At 57.5% G+C, this 15,235-nt stretch overlaps 1 protein-coding gene across 1 annotated transcript in view; it reads right to left on the bottom strand.

Moving 5' to 3' along the window:
* Window positions 1-373: 373 nt before the first annotated feature.
* The window catches only part of HTT (huntingtin), a 188,082-nt gene continuing 173,220 nt past the window's right edge, over window positions 374-15,235 (bottom strand). Inside the window, exons 58-65 of the mRNA XM_011935439.1 lie at window positions 14,321-14,476; window positions 10,978-11,168; window positions 8,933-9,047; window positions 8,553-8,766; window positions 8,077-8,182; window positions 5,768-5,930; window positions 5,399-5,559; window positions 374-4,460 (exon numbers count right to left, since the gene is read on the bottom strand). Coding sequence (XP_011790829.1) covers window positions 4,247-4,460; window positions 5,399-5,559; window positions 5,768-5,930; window positions 8,077-8,182; window positions 8,553-8,766; window positions 8,933-9,047; window positions 10,978-11,168; window positions 14,321-14,476 — 1,320 coding nt within the window. The 3' untranslated portion in view covers window positions 374-4,246. The remainder of the gene's footprint in view (window positions 4,461-5,398; window positions 5,560-5,767; window positions 5,931-8,076; window positions 8,183-8,552; window positions 8,767-8,932; window positions 9,048-10,977; window positions 11,169-14,320; window positions 14,477-15,235) is intronic.

The raw sequence follows: 15,235 nt of genomic DNA, 5'->3' as shown, positions 1-15,235 counted from the left end.
TGCCATGGGCCAAGTCCTGAGGCTTGTGTGTGTCATAAAAGCTTATGATGTCACTTGACCATGAAGGATCCAGCAGCTCCCACAGCTCCATCTGCAGTGCAGGAAGGTCACCTGTGCCGTGGTTTGGGAAGGCCCTTGCAGAAGCACCCAGCCAGGCCCACGCCCTGGGGCCACTTCCTCATCCCTGGCTATAGAAAACACAGGGCTTGTCCTTGCTGGCAGCTGCCTGGGGGACCCTCCGTAACGTCAGAAGTTAGCTGGTGGGACAGTTTCTGCCCCCACTGGAGAAGCACTTAGGAGACTGTTTCCTAAGACTCCAGCTCAGCAAGGTCTAGGTTCCCATGAAGCAAAGCAAGCCTCACACAGCAACAACTGATGGTTTCAATGTTTTTCCTTTAATTTGGATGTACAATGTTTGCAGCAGTTAAAAAAATTAAATATACATCTCTCGTCAGTCCTTCCCTTTGCTCTCAGAAGCAGTCAGGTCTTGGTGGGGCTCCGGGACTCGCCCATCACAGCCCTGCTCGCTCCAGGGGAGCTCAAGCTCAGCTGACAGTCCCTCTGACCACAGCGCAAAGCAATGAGACCTGGACAAGGAGGCCCCACTTGGGTCAGAGGCCACCCTCCATAGGCAGGTCCTCCAAGGCTGGCAATCACCACCCAGAGTGCAGTGGGTGACTCTGCTCTTGGAAACAACTGAGGGGAAGGCGTTCCTTTGACTGCACCAGAGCATGACAGGCACACGGGGGAAGAGCGGGCCCTGAACCTTCCAGGTTGCCTTCAGTTGTCATGCAGCGCTCTGAGCGGCTCCCTCCTTCCCAGGAGGCCCAGGCCTGGCGAGCGAGTGTCCTCTTCTCGTCTGGACCATCCTGAGCTCTCCAGGGTGCCTCAGCAGCTCTCAAGATCTTCCTTCTTCTCGCTCCCACAGGTGGCCCCTCGAGCACAGCTCCAAGCCTACCCTGGCCAGCAACGGTGGTCCTGGGTCCTCCCCGCAGAGGGAGGAAGCGGGGGAGGGACAAAGCCCCGTGAGGATGTCTGCTGGGAAGGATGCTCACAGGTAGCAAGAGCAGGCTGACTCCACCCCCCAGACACACAGAACTAACCTCACTCCGCCCCTCAGGGGGAGGAACGTCCACCTGCCAGGCAGCCACAGACCGAGTTATTGCTGTTCACTATCCGTCCCGAGCTCCGCGCGGGGCTCATCTCAGCTCCAAGAGGACGAGCCATTCATTGGCTCCGAGGGCTCTGAAATGACCCCTCCATGAAGGTGGGGGCGAGGGGTGTCCTTTAGGGCACAGGGCCTTCTCAGATGCTACATTCTGGGTGTCTGGAGGGGTGTCAGCTTCACATTTTCCTCCTGAAAGGACACATGTGCTGGCAGAAATGAGGGTGGACAGTAACAAAGAGCACTTGGCAGCTGGGAACATCACCTACATAGACTCGGCTGGGCCTGCAGCGGAAGGGAGGCACATTTTGGGAAAGAAACACACTTCAGTGCATTGCCAAGCAATTCTACCCTGGTTTCATTACAATCTTTCCTGATATTACCAGCAGGAAAACAAAAGCAATCTCCCCACAGCTCACCCCCAAAACTTAGCAACCAAATTAATCACATTTTCAACAAAATTCGGATACTATGATTGGTGCTTGCCATAGGTTTTTAGGAACATGACAAAGTCCTCCTCCCTTCGGCAGAGTTGATATGGAGACCGTTTTCTCCGGTGGGATCCTAGTGAGCAATGAATGAGCCCTACTCTGACCAAGCCCCGCGCCTGGATGTCCGTCACACAGCTAACTTTACCTGGCAGGTCTAAGGAAAGTCAACTTCCAGGAAGAACCAACCCGGGCACTCTTAGAGGCCATGCATCTCTGTCTTGAGACGTGTGTGTATAAAATCACAGATGTGTCCATATGCACATGCACGTATGCTTGACTTACGCATGGGTAAAGTCATTTTACTAATGAGCTCATATTCATCTCTGGAGCACAGAGGCAGGCCTCTGGGAGTGGGGGACACCCACTGCCAGAGCGGGGTGTTCTGAGCCCCTTGCTAAGGACTGTTTTAGATCACGTCGTAAACAAAAGGAAGACAAACTCTGTGTTGAGCCCAGCAATATGCATTCCAAGGGGAATGGCTCCGTTTTACATTCACAGTGTTATTTCTTACAAATGTAAACATCTAGCCAGGAACAACATCTGGCCTGTGATACTTCTGTCTCAGAGCTGTTGACATAACCTGCAGGGGAGGTGGGTGGGGAGCAGCAACGGTTCTGAGAACTTTCCCCGCATTCCCAAACCTTCTAGCAGGCTTTCCAGGAAAAAGCTAGGATGAGAAACAGGAGCCCCCAACCCATACGGAAGAATGGTGGTTTTCTTGTTAAAACTCAGTAGCTTCCCTTAAGGGCCTCCTCAAACATCAGACCCCTTTCTACCGCTCCTGCTGCCCTGCCACGAGGACGAGGTGGTCCTGGCTGGGGGAGGCCTCTGTTGGGAGCTGGCGGGAAAAGCCTCATACAGGCCTGTCAAAGGCTGCTCAGAGGAGGGGCTCCCTTTGAGCAGGGGCTCCCTTTCAGCGCCCCTCATGTATGTGGGCAGCACACAAGTCCACATCTCAGCTGCTCCTCAGCTGCCACATAGGAGAGGGACAGGTGGAAGCTTGGGGGTCTCAAGGCAACACCTGCACAGACCCGGAAAAGCATTTCCTCCACTTACCATATTCAATACCCGAAACATCAACGGGCATGACCAAACCAAGCCACGTGACAGTCGCCAACCTTGCCTGGCTCGCCTCTAGGGCTGAGGAAGCAGAGCTCCTGCCCCATCGCAGAGCTCCCAAATCCAGCTCCTATGTCAGCAGCAGCCGGCCATCCAGAATCCACTTCCATTCTAATGACTTGGCTCCTCTGGGCCTGCAAACAGGAGGCTGGTCCAGGGACCTGGCCTGGGGATAGGAGTGGTGGCTCTGACAGGGCAGTGGGGCAGTCTCCAATGAGCACAGATCTGCACTCTCCTGACTAAAAGGGGTCCCCGTGCAAGATGTCAGCTGGAACGGGGGCAGAAGGGATGCCAGGCTCTGTCACTAACAGTGCCAAGATGCCAAGCTTTGCTGTTGACCAAGAGAGGCTCAGACAAAACACAGCTCAGTGACACTCTTGGGGCATGCATCCATGGAGCGGCAGATCCCAACACCGGCCAGCCAGCTCCTGGGCAGACACCACCCCAGGCTAGCCAGGAACAGGAGGGGGAGGCCCATGTCTCTGGACACAGCGGAGGCTGCTCACCACAGGGAGGGCCGGCCTTCTCCGCTGAGTGGCAGGGAGGCTGCTGTCCCTAACGTGGGTGGAGAACGACAGTTGTCTGTGCCCGAGGAGGAGGGGCTGCAGGCGAGCATGCCCCTAGGACAGTGGGGGCCTGTCCTCAGTCCTGCTGTGGCCACCTGCACACTAACGCCTCTCTACATTCCAGTCACCTTGTGAATGCATAAACAGGAACATGTACAACGGAAATGTCAGCGGGTGCTCAGGAGGGCTATGCCAGTGGCTACAGGAGAGGGAGCGTGGCCAGGGGCCCTGCCCACCTCCCTGGACACTGTCACATGCAGCACAGGCCTTGCAATTCACATACTTTACACGGGCATAGAAAGAGTTACGTTAAAATTAATCTCTTTACTGATATAATTAAATTTTAAATCCTGAGAAGAAAAGAGAGAAGAGAGAATGGTGCTGGGTGTCTAGCACCCCCAGCCACTGGCCCAGCACATGCCATGGCATCTGTGCATACAGACACAGGGCGTGGCATGCACACCCCACCAGGAAGACACAGGCCAGTGTTCCCAAAGCCTGCTCACGGCACCTTCTACTGCAGGACAGCAGAGGGGCCAACAGCCAGCCTGCAGGAGGGAGGACTTCCGGCCGAGATGCAAGAGCAGCTGCAGCCTGGCAACAACCATCAGGTGAGTATCGGGAGAAAGGACCTGGTCACCCACATGGCGTGCAGCACAGCTGCTCCTGCTCTCTGGAAGGCCTCAGGCTCAGCCCCACCGGGACTGCAGATACTCCTTGCCTGGCCACTGTACCACAAAGAGCACTTCTGCCATATGGCAGAGACACGCACGTTGCCTGGCCGCCCGCGGCATGTGCGGAAGCCCGCAGGGACCAAGCTGGCTCGGTGGAGGCAGGGCACAGGGCGCAGACTTCTGGAGGCTCCAGCCCCAGCTGCCGCCTCACAGTCTCTCCCACCATGGCGCTCAGCAGGTGGTGACCTTGTGGACATTTCGTAAACAAGTCAGCAGCCGGTGATATGGGCTTCCTGGAGCTGCAACCACCTCAAACACAGACTGGAAGGCCCTGCGGTCGAGCTCCTCCTCTATCTGGTGTCTGTAAAAGTCTGTGGCAACCAGGCAGAAAAGGTTCACGTCCACCTGCTCCAGCTTTCCCATCCTGCTGATGACATGTGGGAGGCTGGTGCAGGAGTTAAGGAAAAAGGCTGGCAAATGAGGGGAATGCTGCCTCCCTGTCCTCACCTGGGAGCTCCTCTCCTGAAACAGCCTATGAAGGGGCCCAGGGAGCCTGGAGAGCCAGCAGAGCCCCGGAAGGGCCACCTGGATGGCTCCAGCTGCAGCAGCGCCTCCACCTTCATTCCTGCAACCCTTGGCTGGCTGGACACCCTGCTGGAAGGCCAGCAGGGCAGAAGTGAGCTGGGCAGAGCTGGCCAAGGAAGCAGCAGGCCTGCAGGCAGGCACCCACTCGGCAGCACTCACCTGGCCTGGCTCCTGTGCCGCGCTGGTGGCCGGTGCTCCTGCTGTCCTGCTGGCCCCCACGAGCCCTGCTCCAGTACAGCGAGGGCAGAGCCACGCCAGGCACACTGAGCGAGGCTGTGCTGTCAGCACCAGGACAACCGCGCTGCTTGGAGGCTCTTGTGGTCTGTCTTGGGGGAGGGCTGTGGAAAGGGAAACTCCTGGCAGCCAGCATCTGGGGGTGGGAACTGGATCTTTACTTAAGCCTTTCCCCGAGAGGGTGATCGAGGCACAATGACCAAAGCTAATGAGAAGCAGTGTCAGGAGAAGCCCAGCCACACAGAGCCCGCGAGTGGGCGGGAGGTCTGCAGAGACCGCCACCCGCCCTCGCTTCCCTCACCCAGGCCCTCCACAGACGGGCCCCTTAGCAGCTTCGACCCTTCTGCCATACACGGGCCCCTCTGAGAGGCCCTGGTCAGCAAATGTCTGGATGTGCTCCTTTCTGTATCCCTGTCAGCATTTTACTTCCCTGGGGCTGAGGGCCTGTCACCTTGGCATCTGTGGGGTTTTTGCAAAGGTTAGGTTTCAAAACTTTATCATGAAACATGAGCCTCAGTGTTGACGAGGGAAACAGGGCCAGCACCAGGGACCCAGAGAGGATACATCGCCGCAACCCACGGGCTGGTGGACGCGCTGACAAAGAAGCAGGAGAGGCTCCATGTGGCCATGGCGACTGGGGTCCTCTGCGTGAAGTTGGAGAGGGACAGCATGACCCAGTCCCGGACCATGGATGACTGCCCGGTGCTGTGCAGAGTCTGAAACACCTGCAAGGAGCAAGCGGGCGCCTGAGTGTCAGGGCTGGGGGCGCGGGAAGCACCTGCTGTGCCTGGGTGGTAGGGGTGGGGTGGGGGCCAGAGGCATTGCTGCTGTAAAGGGGAGGAGCTGGGTTCTGCTGGCGAATCTGCTGGGAAGTCGGGGGCGACTCCACCTCCAGGCTTCCCCACTCCAACCCCATCCCACATGCAACCTCACCTTATACACCACGGTGGCCATGAACTGGGGGTATGGCTGCTGGTTGGACAGAAACTCTCCGATGACTTTGTTCATGATGTCCTGGGGTGGGAAGAAGTCATCTAGAAACTGGGGCAGGATCCTCGCCACCACTCTGGCTTCACAAGGAAAGCCCTTCCGGATCCTGGGAGGAGCGACACAGGTCAGAGCCTGGCACCAGCTCCCACAGCTGCCCCACCTGCCCGCGGAGGGCCTTGGCTCTAATGCTGGGGAAAATGCTGATGTGAAATCAGGGCTGGGAGGCACCCTTGGCCGTGAGGGACTTTCCAAGTGGGGAAAGTCAGAGCCTAAGCAACTGGAGTATGAAATTTGAGACTAAAAAGGCAAAACCCCAGCTCTTCCTCTGTCCAGCTCGTGAAGACAGGCTGCTAGGCATAGGCTCTGTCTGGGCTCCCACGCCCTGCAGGGACCAGAAATCCTAAGAAGAGTCTGAAAGCTACATAAAAAAATATGCAGAAATGGTGCAGCGGGAAGGACGTTACAAAAGAGATTTTTAAAAATCCTAAAGAACCCGTTCTCATTACGTTTTTGCTGCTTTCCACATCCAAATGCTCCATAAACATTTCTATGTGTTCTAACCCTTTGTAGCACTGTTGTCAACCGGGACTTTTTTCTTGTTACCGAACAGGGCCCCATCTGTGCTCTCGCTGCTTCTTCCCTAACCAGATCCCGAAACACGGCCCCTGAGCAGTATCCTTTCCAGTGCTGAAAAGCAACCATCATGCTCCTGTCTCATCAGTGCACACATGCCGGCTGTGCATACCTGAGACACACGGGAAGCAGCCAAGAAATGGCAGTGCGCTTTCTCACAGGTGCTCCTGGCTCTACCCGCCCGCAGACCCTCGCCCAGCAGTGGCTTGGTGGCTGTGCTGAAGACAGTGCTCCACGGAGGGAGATCTGTGGTCAGCTCCAAGGTGCCTCCCTACGGCGTCTGGAGAGCGCTAGAGCGGAAGGTGTGCACCACGCTCTCTGGAGCACTCGCCACCCAGCACTGGGTCCACTAGACCACAAGCCCCTTGAAGGCCAGGACTGCTCGTGGCACCTCCCTGTGCCCGTCTGCCAGCTGTGGTGGTGCTCAGCGAGCATGTGGGAACTGAAGAATGATGCAGAGGTGCATTTTAAAATCGACATGGGGGCCAGGCACGGTGGCTCACGCCTGCAATCCCAGCACTTTGGGAGGCCAAGGAGGGTGGATCACTTGAGTTCAGGAGTTCGAGACCAGTCTAGCCAACACGGTGAAGCCCCGTCTCTACTAAAAACACAAAAATTAGCTGGGTGTGGTGGCACATGCCTGTAATCCCAGCTACTCAGGAGGCTGAGGCACGAGAATCGCTTGAACCCGGGAGGCGGAGGTTGCAGTGAGCCGAGATCGCGCCACTGCACTCCAGCCTGGGTGACAAGGGCAAAACTCTGTCTCAAAAAAAAAAAAAAATCAACATGAAAACAGACCAGCACAGGCTCAGCTGTTCAGAACACCTCATCTGGTCAAAGAGTAGAGCAAAGTCCACCTGAGGATGCTCTTGAGAAAAACCAAATGGCTCCCCACCGGACACCCTGACTGGAGGGCACAGGCAAGGCAGTGCAACAACGCCCCAGATCCGCCATGTCGCCAGGACTGAGGCCTGAGAGCAAATCAGGGAGCCTTGTCCTTGAGAAAAAGCCCTACGAAGCTCCTAACCCACTTCCAGAGCAGGTGAGCGAAGCCAATTCTCAACACAAATTCACGCAAGGCAGTGGGGCGGAGGGGTAGGGAGGAGAAGCCACTGACCACAAGGGTCTCAAAGATGCATGTGTGGGTTTCACCTTCATCCTCCTGCTGCTGCCCCTCACCCTGCTCACAGGCACCACAGACCCCCTCCCACAGACACCCTCCCACGGCCCCGTGGGCTCCCCTCTCACGACAGGCAGCCAGGCAGAGCCAACTCCTCATCACTGCGCAGGCTTCTGCCGCACCCTCCCAGAGACTGGTCATTCCTGCCCCTGCCATGCCCCACACTGCCAGGTGCGGTGCCTGAGCCCTCAGGAGAGATGGGCAGGTGCTGGGACAACCTTGGAACTGGCCAACACTACACCTGAGTGCGGGGGTCCAAGGACCACCAGCTCGCCAGTGGAACCCTGAGCCAAGGCAGCCCACGGTCAGGCTGTGGTCGGGAATCACTGGCGGGACTCCAGCAACAGCGCTAGGGGATCAGCTGACACACATAAACGCTCAGCTTCAGGCCAAAGTTCTAGGGAAGCTAACGGCTGAGGGATGGGGCGTCGTTTCTTACCTATCAAAAAGAACAGACACCCGCTCCATAGCAACAATCACCGACTCGCTGTCTGGGGCTGCAGGATTAGGGTCTGAAGTTCTACCCGGACTGACTTTCTCCTTTCCTGTAACAAAAGTGTTCAGTATGAAGGTTACATCTATACAACCCAACAGGCTCTGTAGACAGTGCTTTGTACGCAGAGTCCAGTGAATCCCTGGAGAAGATCTGAGAGCAGGTGATGTGAGCCCCTCGCTAGCCCAGGACCCAGCACAGCTCAGCCACATGGGATGAGTGACCAGAGGGGCGGTCAACCCTGACCAGGTACTCCAGCCCTGGGGGCTCCGAGCCTCTCTGGCAAGGTGATGGGGCCAGCTTGGGGCAACACCAAAAGTGTCCAATCAGAGGACACCTAGTCTAGGTCCCTTGAGTAAGCACGCTCCTGTCTCCCTCGAACAGGACTTGGCTGGCCTTGCGGGCACCGTGTACGTGCTCACCTGTGTACATGCAGGTGAGCATCAAGCCCAGAGCCGCCATGGCCCGGTGCGGGCTGTGCACGTTCACTCTGTCCACACTCAGCTTGACCAGGGATTCTGCATCCAGGCGGGAGAGCTGCTCCGAGAGCAGGAGGCGCTCCAGGCCTCTGAGGGCACAGTGGTAAATGATAGAGGGGGTGGACTCCTCACTTCCGGACAGCATCACCCCACACATCTGCACAGGGAGAAAGGTTTCTGCGTCGAAGAATCGCTGCGTGGTCTCAGGTGTTCACGCCTCCTCCCCACCAAGTCCAAACTGGCCCACGGGTATGATCCCACAAGGAAAAGAGGAGGGAAGGCCGCTCCCCGGGTGCAGAGGAAGCCAGCCAGGGCCCACTCACCTGTATAATGGATGCTGAAAATTCTGGCCCCACGTCCAGAGGATAGTTCTCGATCAGGTAAAACGCAGTGGCACACATGACCAGGACGTGCTGCTGGCTGTGAACGTTCACGCAGCTGAAAACGGGAGACGGCAGCCAGGCTCAGCCCCCATCCGACATAGAGAGGGCTTCGCAGCAGGCCCGCCCACGCCGGAGTGAAGAGCTGCGGGCCAGGCTGGCTCCCGGGAGCACCGACCCTGTGTGGCTCCCCAGGCCCCTGCAACCTGGCCTGACCCTTCAGCCTCTGCTCGACCCCTCCCTGGGTAGCTGAGCCCGTCTACCTCCCCCACGCCCTGCCCTCTCGGCCTGGCCCAGCCTCCCCTGTGGCCACCTCCATACTGGCCACCACAGACTTCCTCTCTCTGTGCCTCAAAGAGGCCCTGGATTCCCACACCCCAGGCTGGTCCCCTCTACTTCCTGAGTGCCCTGTGCTTTTCCTTCGTGGCACATTCCACCATGACGTGCTGCCTTGTGTGATCCCCCGACAGCACCTGCCTTCCCCATGGCACAATGAGGACCCGGTAGCCAGGGACTGAATGAATGAGTGCCCACTGTGAACAGAGGAGCCAATACGATGCCCCCCTCCACCCACAGAAACGTGCCCAGTGATGCTTACATCCATCACAACGTGGTCCGACCTCCACCTCGGAGGCATGTGACACAGCCCGTGCCCATGGCACTGAGGCCAGCCCCACGCACCATTTCTACCTGGATGCCACAAGCTCTCTGCATCCCAAACGCAACTCCTGGGCCACCTCAACTCTCCTTCCCTGAGTCCTCCACGTCCACAGCAAGAGCCATAGACCGCCCAACACGCCAGCACAGCCAGGGCTTCGGCCTGTGCCTGGGGCCTGCTGTGGGGCTGCCCCCCAAAATCACCTCACTGCACCAGCACATGTGCCTGATTTGCAGGCCTGTGTCCCCTGTGTGACTTGCCCTATGCCAGGCTCCAGGGATGCAGAGACAGTTGCCAGCTGTCTGCCTGTCCTGTGTCCTGCTAGCACAGCACCCACTGCCCAGCAAGGATGACAGACGAGAAGGGCCTCCCCACAGAGTGGCTCGTGCCACTCTGGCCTGGATGAGGGCAACGGCCCCTGATGAGCCGCTGTCCCTGCTCCAGCATGTCCCAAATCCTGCCAGACAGCCACCGGCCCGTGCCCTGGCTCACACCTCCCTCCTGTCTGAACTGTGCCTACAGAGATCTTCCCATCTCCCTCTAAGTCTTCCACTCAACTTTGACCCGGCCCCCATCTCCTGCCCACTTGTCAAAGGGGATCACTGGCCATTCTTCCCAGCCCCCTTCCCATCTTTGCTCCTAATTCTTGCCCTCAACTCCCCCATGTGGGTGGCTGATGAAATTCTACCCTCCCTCTACAGACAGCTCTAAAGCCTGTGACTCAGAGAGGCTGGGCCCATCTCTGCTAAAGCCTCTGCGACTTCAGGAGAGCGGAGGTGAGACCAGGGTGTCACAGAGCCCTCCGCACTCACAAGACACCGTTGTGAAGAGCTTGGCTTGCTTGCTAAGGGGTTGGGGCACCAGCCGTGCTTTGTCAAGGGCACATCGGTGCAGAACCTGCCGCCCAGCAGCTTTAAGATGAAGTGAGGTCGGAATCACAGTGGCAACAAGAGGGAGGTGCTGGGCCAGGGCGGGCAAGGTGCAGAGAGGAGGCTGCCTGGGTAATGAGAAGAGGGTTCTGGGAGCAGAGAATGAGAACCACTGGCCTCGCGAGCAGAGTCAGGAATGGGCACATGGGGAAATGTGCTAAGCGCCACACGAAACAGCAGCAGAGGCGGGAGCTCCAGCTCGCAGGGGGTGCCTGAGGAAGCCTCTAGGACGCACTTGTGCCCTTGTGTCTCACCGACCTCAGCCAGGGCGCCCACCTGGGTTCCCACTGACACCTGCCTGCCATCTGGCCAGGGGCCTGGGCACTTGGAGAGCGTGATGCTGCTTCCTTCACAGCTCATTCCCAGACCCCCGTCCTAGCCCCAGCCAGGCTCCCACTCACTGGGCGATCCCTTTCAGGTTGGAGAGGAGATAGTCGCTGATGACTGGGATGAGCTGCTTGGCAGTGTCGTCCAGCAGGTCGCACTCCAGCACATAGAGGATGCCGTGCAGGGCTCCGACCCTGCTGGGCAGGTGGCTGCTCCTGAGCGTGCTCTCCAGCAGGCGGCTGACAGGCTCCGCCACGACCTTGTCCTAGACACACACAGACAAAAGCTGCTGAATGCCACCAGAGCTCACGCCCCAGTGGCTCCTCCCCATAGCCAAGGAGAGGCGGGGGCGGTGCGCTGACCTCATGCTTGTGTGCGGAAGACACGACACAGCAGGCCCGAGACCATCTGGAGAGGGCTGTGTGCCAGGCTGGCCCCTGGCTGGTGTCGGGACGGTACCCACCGTCCTCACTGAGGAGGGGCTCCCTGTGCTCAGCTGCTTGTGTGGGCAACAGGGTTTGTGCTGAGAACCTGCCTTTCCTCTGGGAGTCCAGAGTCTGGGCATGAAGCAGGCAGAAGGTGCCCACGTGCCCAGCCCGCAGTCAAAACCCTGGCACCAAGTCTCTAGTGGGCTTCCCTGGTGGCGACACTGCACACGCTGTCATGGCTCACTCTGGGGGAGCTCAGTGCGTCCTCCACGACCCCACTGGGAGAGAATTCTGGAAGGTCAAGCCTGGTGACGACACTGCACACACTGTCACGGCTCGCTCTGGGGGAGCTCAGTGCGTCCTGCACGACCCCGCCGGGAGAGGATACAGGAAGCTCGGGCCTGGTTTCCTCGGGACACCGCCCCATGGGCCTCTGCCCTTGCTGATTTGGTTTGCTGATTGTGTTCTGTGTGCTTTCACTGTAATACATCTTAGCTGAGAGTCCTTCTAGAAAAGCCTGGGGGTAGTCTTGGGGATCCCTGATAGTAGTTTATGCCAACTTCAACCAAAATGGCCTCAATTTCACTTAGTATCCAAAACCTAATGGGGTTAAATATCGACCTAAACACTTAGCCCACATTCTTCACTTTCAATCTGCTCTGCAACAGTGAGGAGATCCCTGCAGAAGTCACTAAGGAATGTCGCCCTCCTTCAGCCCAAGACTATGGGGACACAGAATTCCCATGGAGCGCTGGATGGCCAGGCAGCTTCTTCCTGTTGTGGAACAAGATGAGGTTCTTGGCAGTGGCAGGAGCTTCTCCGCAGGGGAAATGACCGGAAGACACAGAAGCCGCTCCCACCCATCCCAGGAATGAGGACCGGACGAGCCTGTTCTTTGTGGATCACTTCCTTCTTGGGCTCCCACCTCACCCTGTGCTATCCCCTCATACACACAACGCCACGCGGCACCTCCCTAAGGACGGCGCTCCCACGGCCCCTGCTCCCACCTCTGAAAGTCCCACATCAGGACCTGCTCTCAGGTGGCAGATACCTCAAAACGACATGCTCTGGATACGCTGGTACCAAGCATGACACACTGAAAACCTTCACAGAGGATCACCATCTTCAGGAAAGATGCACAGAGCTGGGATTAGTGCCCATGACCATCCTGCCTTAGGATCTGCTTTTCAAAATGATTATTTCTCATTTGATTACTGATGGCACAACACTTGCCTAAGGAGCTCTGGGCCTGAGCACAAAACCACATTACAATTCAAGTTAGCCCAGCAGCTGAAACTCCCCACAAAGGAGAAGGACCCCTTCCGAGAGCCGCTTTGACATCATGTGGGCAACACCCAGAGGGTGTTCGCAGTGAAGACACACGCCCACACAGGGAGCCCACGCGCTCATTGTTTCCACTCCCTGGACGGCTGCCGAGTCATCAGCACGGCACCAGGCTGAAGGCCACCCACAAGGGAAGACGACTGGCGTTTGGGCTCGGGGAGGACAGAGTCCAGGCAACAGTAGTCAAGACTCGCAGGGAGTCAGGCGTCAGGTCACAGACATGGGCTCAGTCCCACCTCTGCCGCATTTTGTGTGACCCAGACAAGCCAGCTAACCTCTGACGCTGGCCGCCTAGGGTGCCTTTGTCAGGTGGGGGTGCAGGAGGAAGAGCTCCGCAAATGTTAGCGGCTGGAGTGACGGCAAAAAAACATCATCACTGTCACGACAGCGTTGTGACTGACAGACAGGAGCCCGTCCAGAGCAAGGGGTAAGCAGGCCCTGATGGGCACTGCCATGCCATTCTCACCAAGGGCTCCAGACGGCTGGCACCCGGCAGCCACTCAGGTGTTTGTTGAAGACACGAGTTTCTATTGCTATCATAAAATGGATTACTAGGTAATGCCACGTGACAAAGACCCAGAGGCGCCAGCTCTGACAGTTCTGACATCCTTGAATAGGCTTTGCCAGATGTCGGGGCCCACAGGTAACGATTTCATGTGTACAGCTGATGGATGCTTGGCAAATACCATGTGGTGATGTGCCCACAGAATACAGGTACCATGCTGCACTGGCTGAATCCTGATAAACCAGAAGCAGGGTAAGGAGGAACTCAAGAGGATGAACACTTGACCCTTGGGATGGTCTGAATGTGTGTATCCCCCCCCAAACCTCCGACGCTGACAACTAATTTGCAGTGCCACAGTACTAGAAGGTGGGCCTTAGGAGGTGGTGAAGTCATGAGGGGTACTGGGGCCCTTCTAAAAGGCCTGAGGGAGCTTGTTCACTCCTTCCACCGTGAGGACCCAGCGGGAAGATGCCATCTACGAAGCAGAGAGTGCCCTCACCAAACACCAAATCTGTTGGCACCTTGACCATGAACTTCCAGCCACCAGAACTGTGAGAAGTGAATTTCCACTGTTTATAAACTACCCAGTCTAAGGTACCTTGTAGTAGCAGCCAAAATAGACTAAGACAACCACCATGCTAAGAAGACACTATAGCACCCAGACTTGGGACTGGAAACGCAGGGTCCCTGTGACAAAATGGCCCCCAGGAGAGAAGCTGCACAGCCAGGATGTTCGGGGGACCTGGAACATAACTGAGGGGGAGTGAGGCAGTCAGGCCTCAGGGCAGAGCATGGGGAAGCCAGTCGCGTTTCCGCCACCTACGCTGCTTCAGTGCTACCACACACCGTGGTTCTGTGGGGATGGGCTACTACAATGATGTCACAAGCCCAGGGACACAGGACCCCAAACCATGGCTTGGCCGCCACGACCCACATCATGGTGGCCTGTGGATGGCACTGGCCATCGCTGAACCCCCTCCAGCTGAGAAGCACTGCAGCTCACGTGGGCTGTGGAGTCCGGGTCGGGTCAACTCTTGGAAGGAGGCAGCCGCACCGGGCACCTCTGGCCAACACCAGGTCCCAAGGCAGATGGGCCCACGTGGCTTCAGCACAGGAACCTCTGTGCCACCTGTCACTTACCATCCCAAGGACGGCAGCTGCCTTGCAGGTGGCGGGCACCAGGTACTGAGCGAGGATCTCGTCTTCTGAAGGGTGCACCCTTCGCAGTTCTGTCAGCGTCACATACATCAGCTCAAACTGGTTGCGCTCAGTGAACAAGTCTGAGACCACCAGAAGCTGGAGATGTGGAACACCAGGAAAGCAAGGGGAGAGTAGCACTGTTAGAATCCAGGCAACGCATCCAGAACGCCGCTACTGACAAGGCGTGTTCTTACACCTAAGAGACATTACTGTGCGGGACGCATGTGTGCGTCTGTGTGTGGTGTACGTGTGTGGTGTGTCTGTGTGTGTGCGTAGTACACATGGTGCATGTGTGGTCTGTGTATGGTGTGTACATGTGGTGTATGTGCGTGTGTGGTATATCTGCATGTGGCATGTGTGTGGTGTGAGGTGTGTGTGCATGTGGCATGTATGTGACGCATGTGGTGTGTGCCGCATGTGTGTGGTGCATGTCGCATGTGTGTGGTGCGTGTGGCGTGCGTGTGGTATGTACGTGTGTGTGTGCATGTGGCGAGTGTAGCAGTGGTGTGTGTGGTGTGGCATGTGTGTGCCATGTGTGCGGTGTATGTGGTGTGTTTGTTGCATGAATGTGGTGTATGGGCTGTGTGGGGTGTGTGTGGTGTGTGTGTGTGGCGCATGTGGTATGTGTGTGTGTGCACGTGTGGTGTGTGTGCAGTGTATGTGGTGCATGTGGCGTGTGCGTGTTGTGTGCACGTGGGGGTACGTGTGCATGTGGCGTGTGTGTTGTGTGCATGTGGAGTGTGTGTGGTGCGTGCATGTGGGGTACGTGTGCATGTGGCGTGTGTGTTGCGTGCATGTGGGGTATGTGTGATGTGACTGGTGCACGTGGTGCATGTGGTGTGGCACGTGTGTGTG

Source organism: Colobus angolensis, unplaced genomic scaffold, assembly GCF_000951035.1.
Source record: "Colobus angolensis palliatus isolate OR3802 unplaced genomic scaffold, Cang.pa_1.0 Scaffold143, whole genome shotgun sequence".
NCBI classification, from domain to species: domain Eukaryota; kingdom Metazoa; phylum Chordata; class Mammalia; order Primates; family Cercopithecidae; genus Colobus; species Colobus angolensis.
This window is presented reverse-complemented; position numbering and strand designations above follow the sequence as displayed.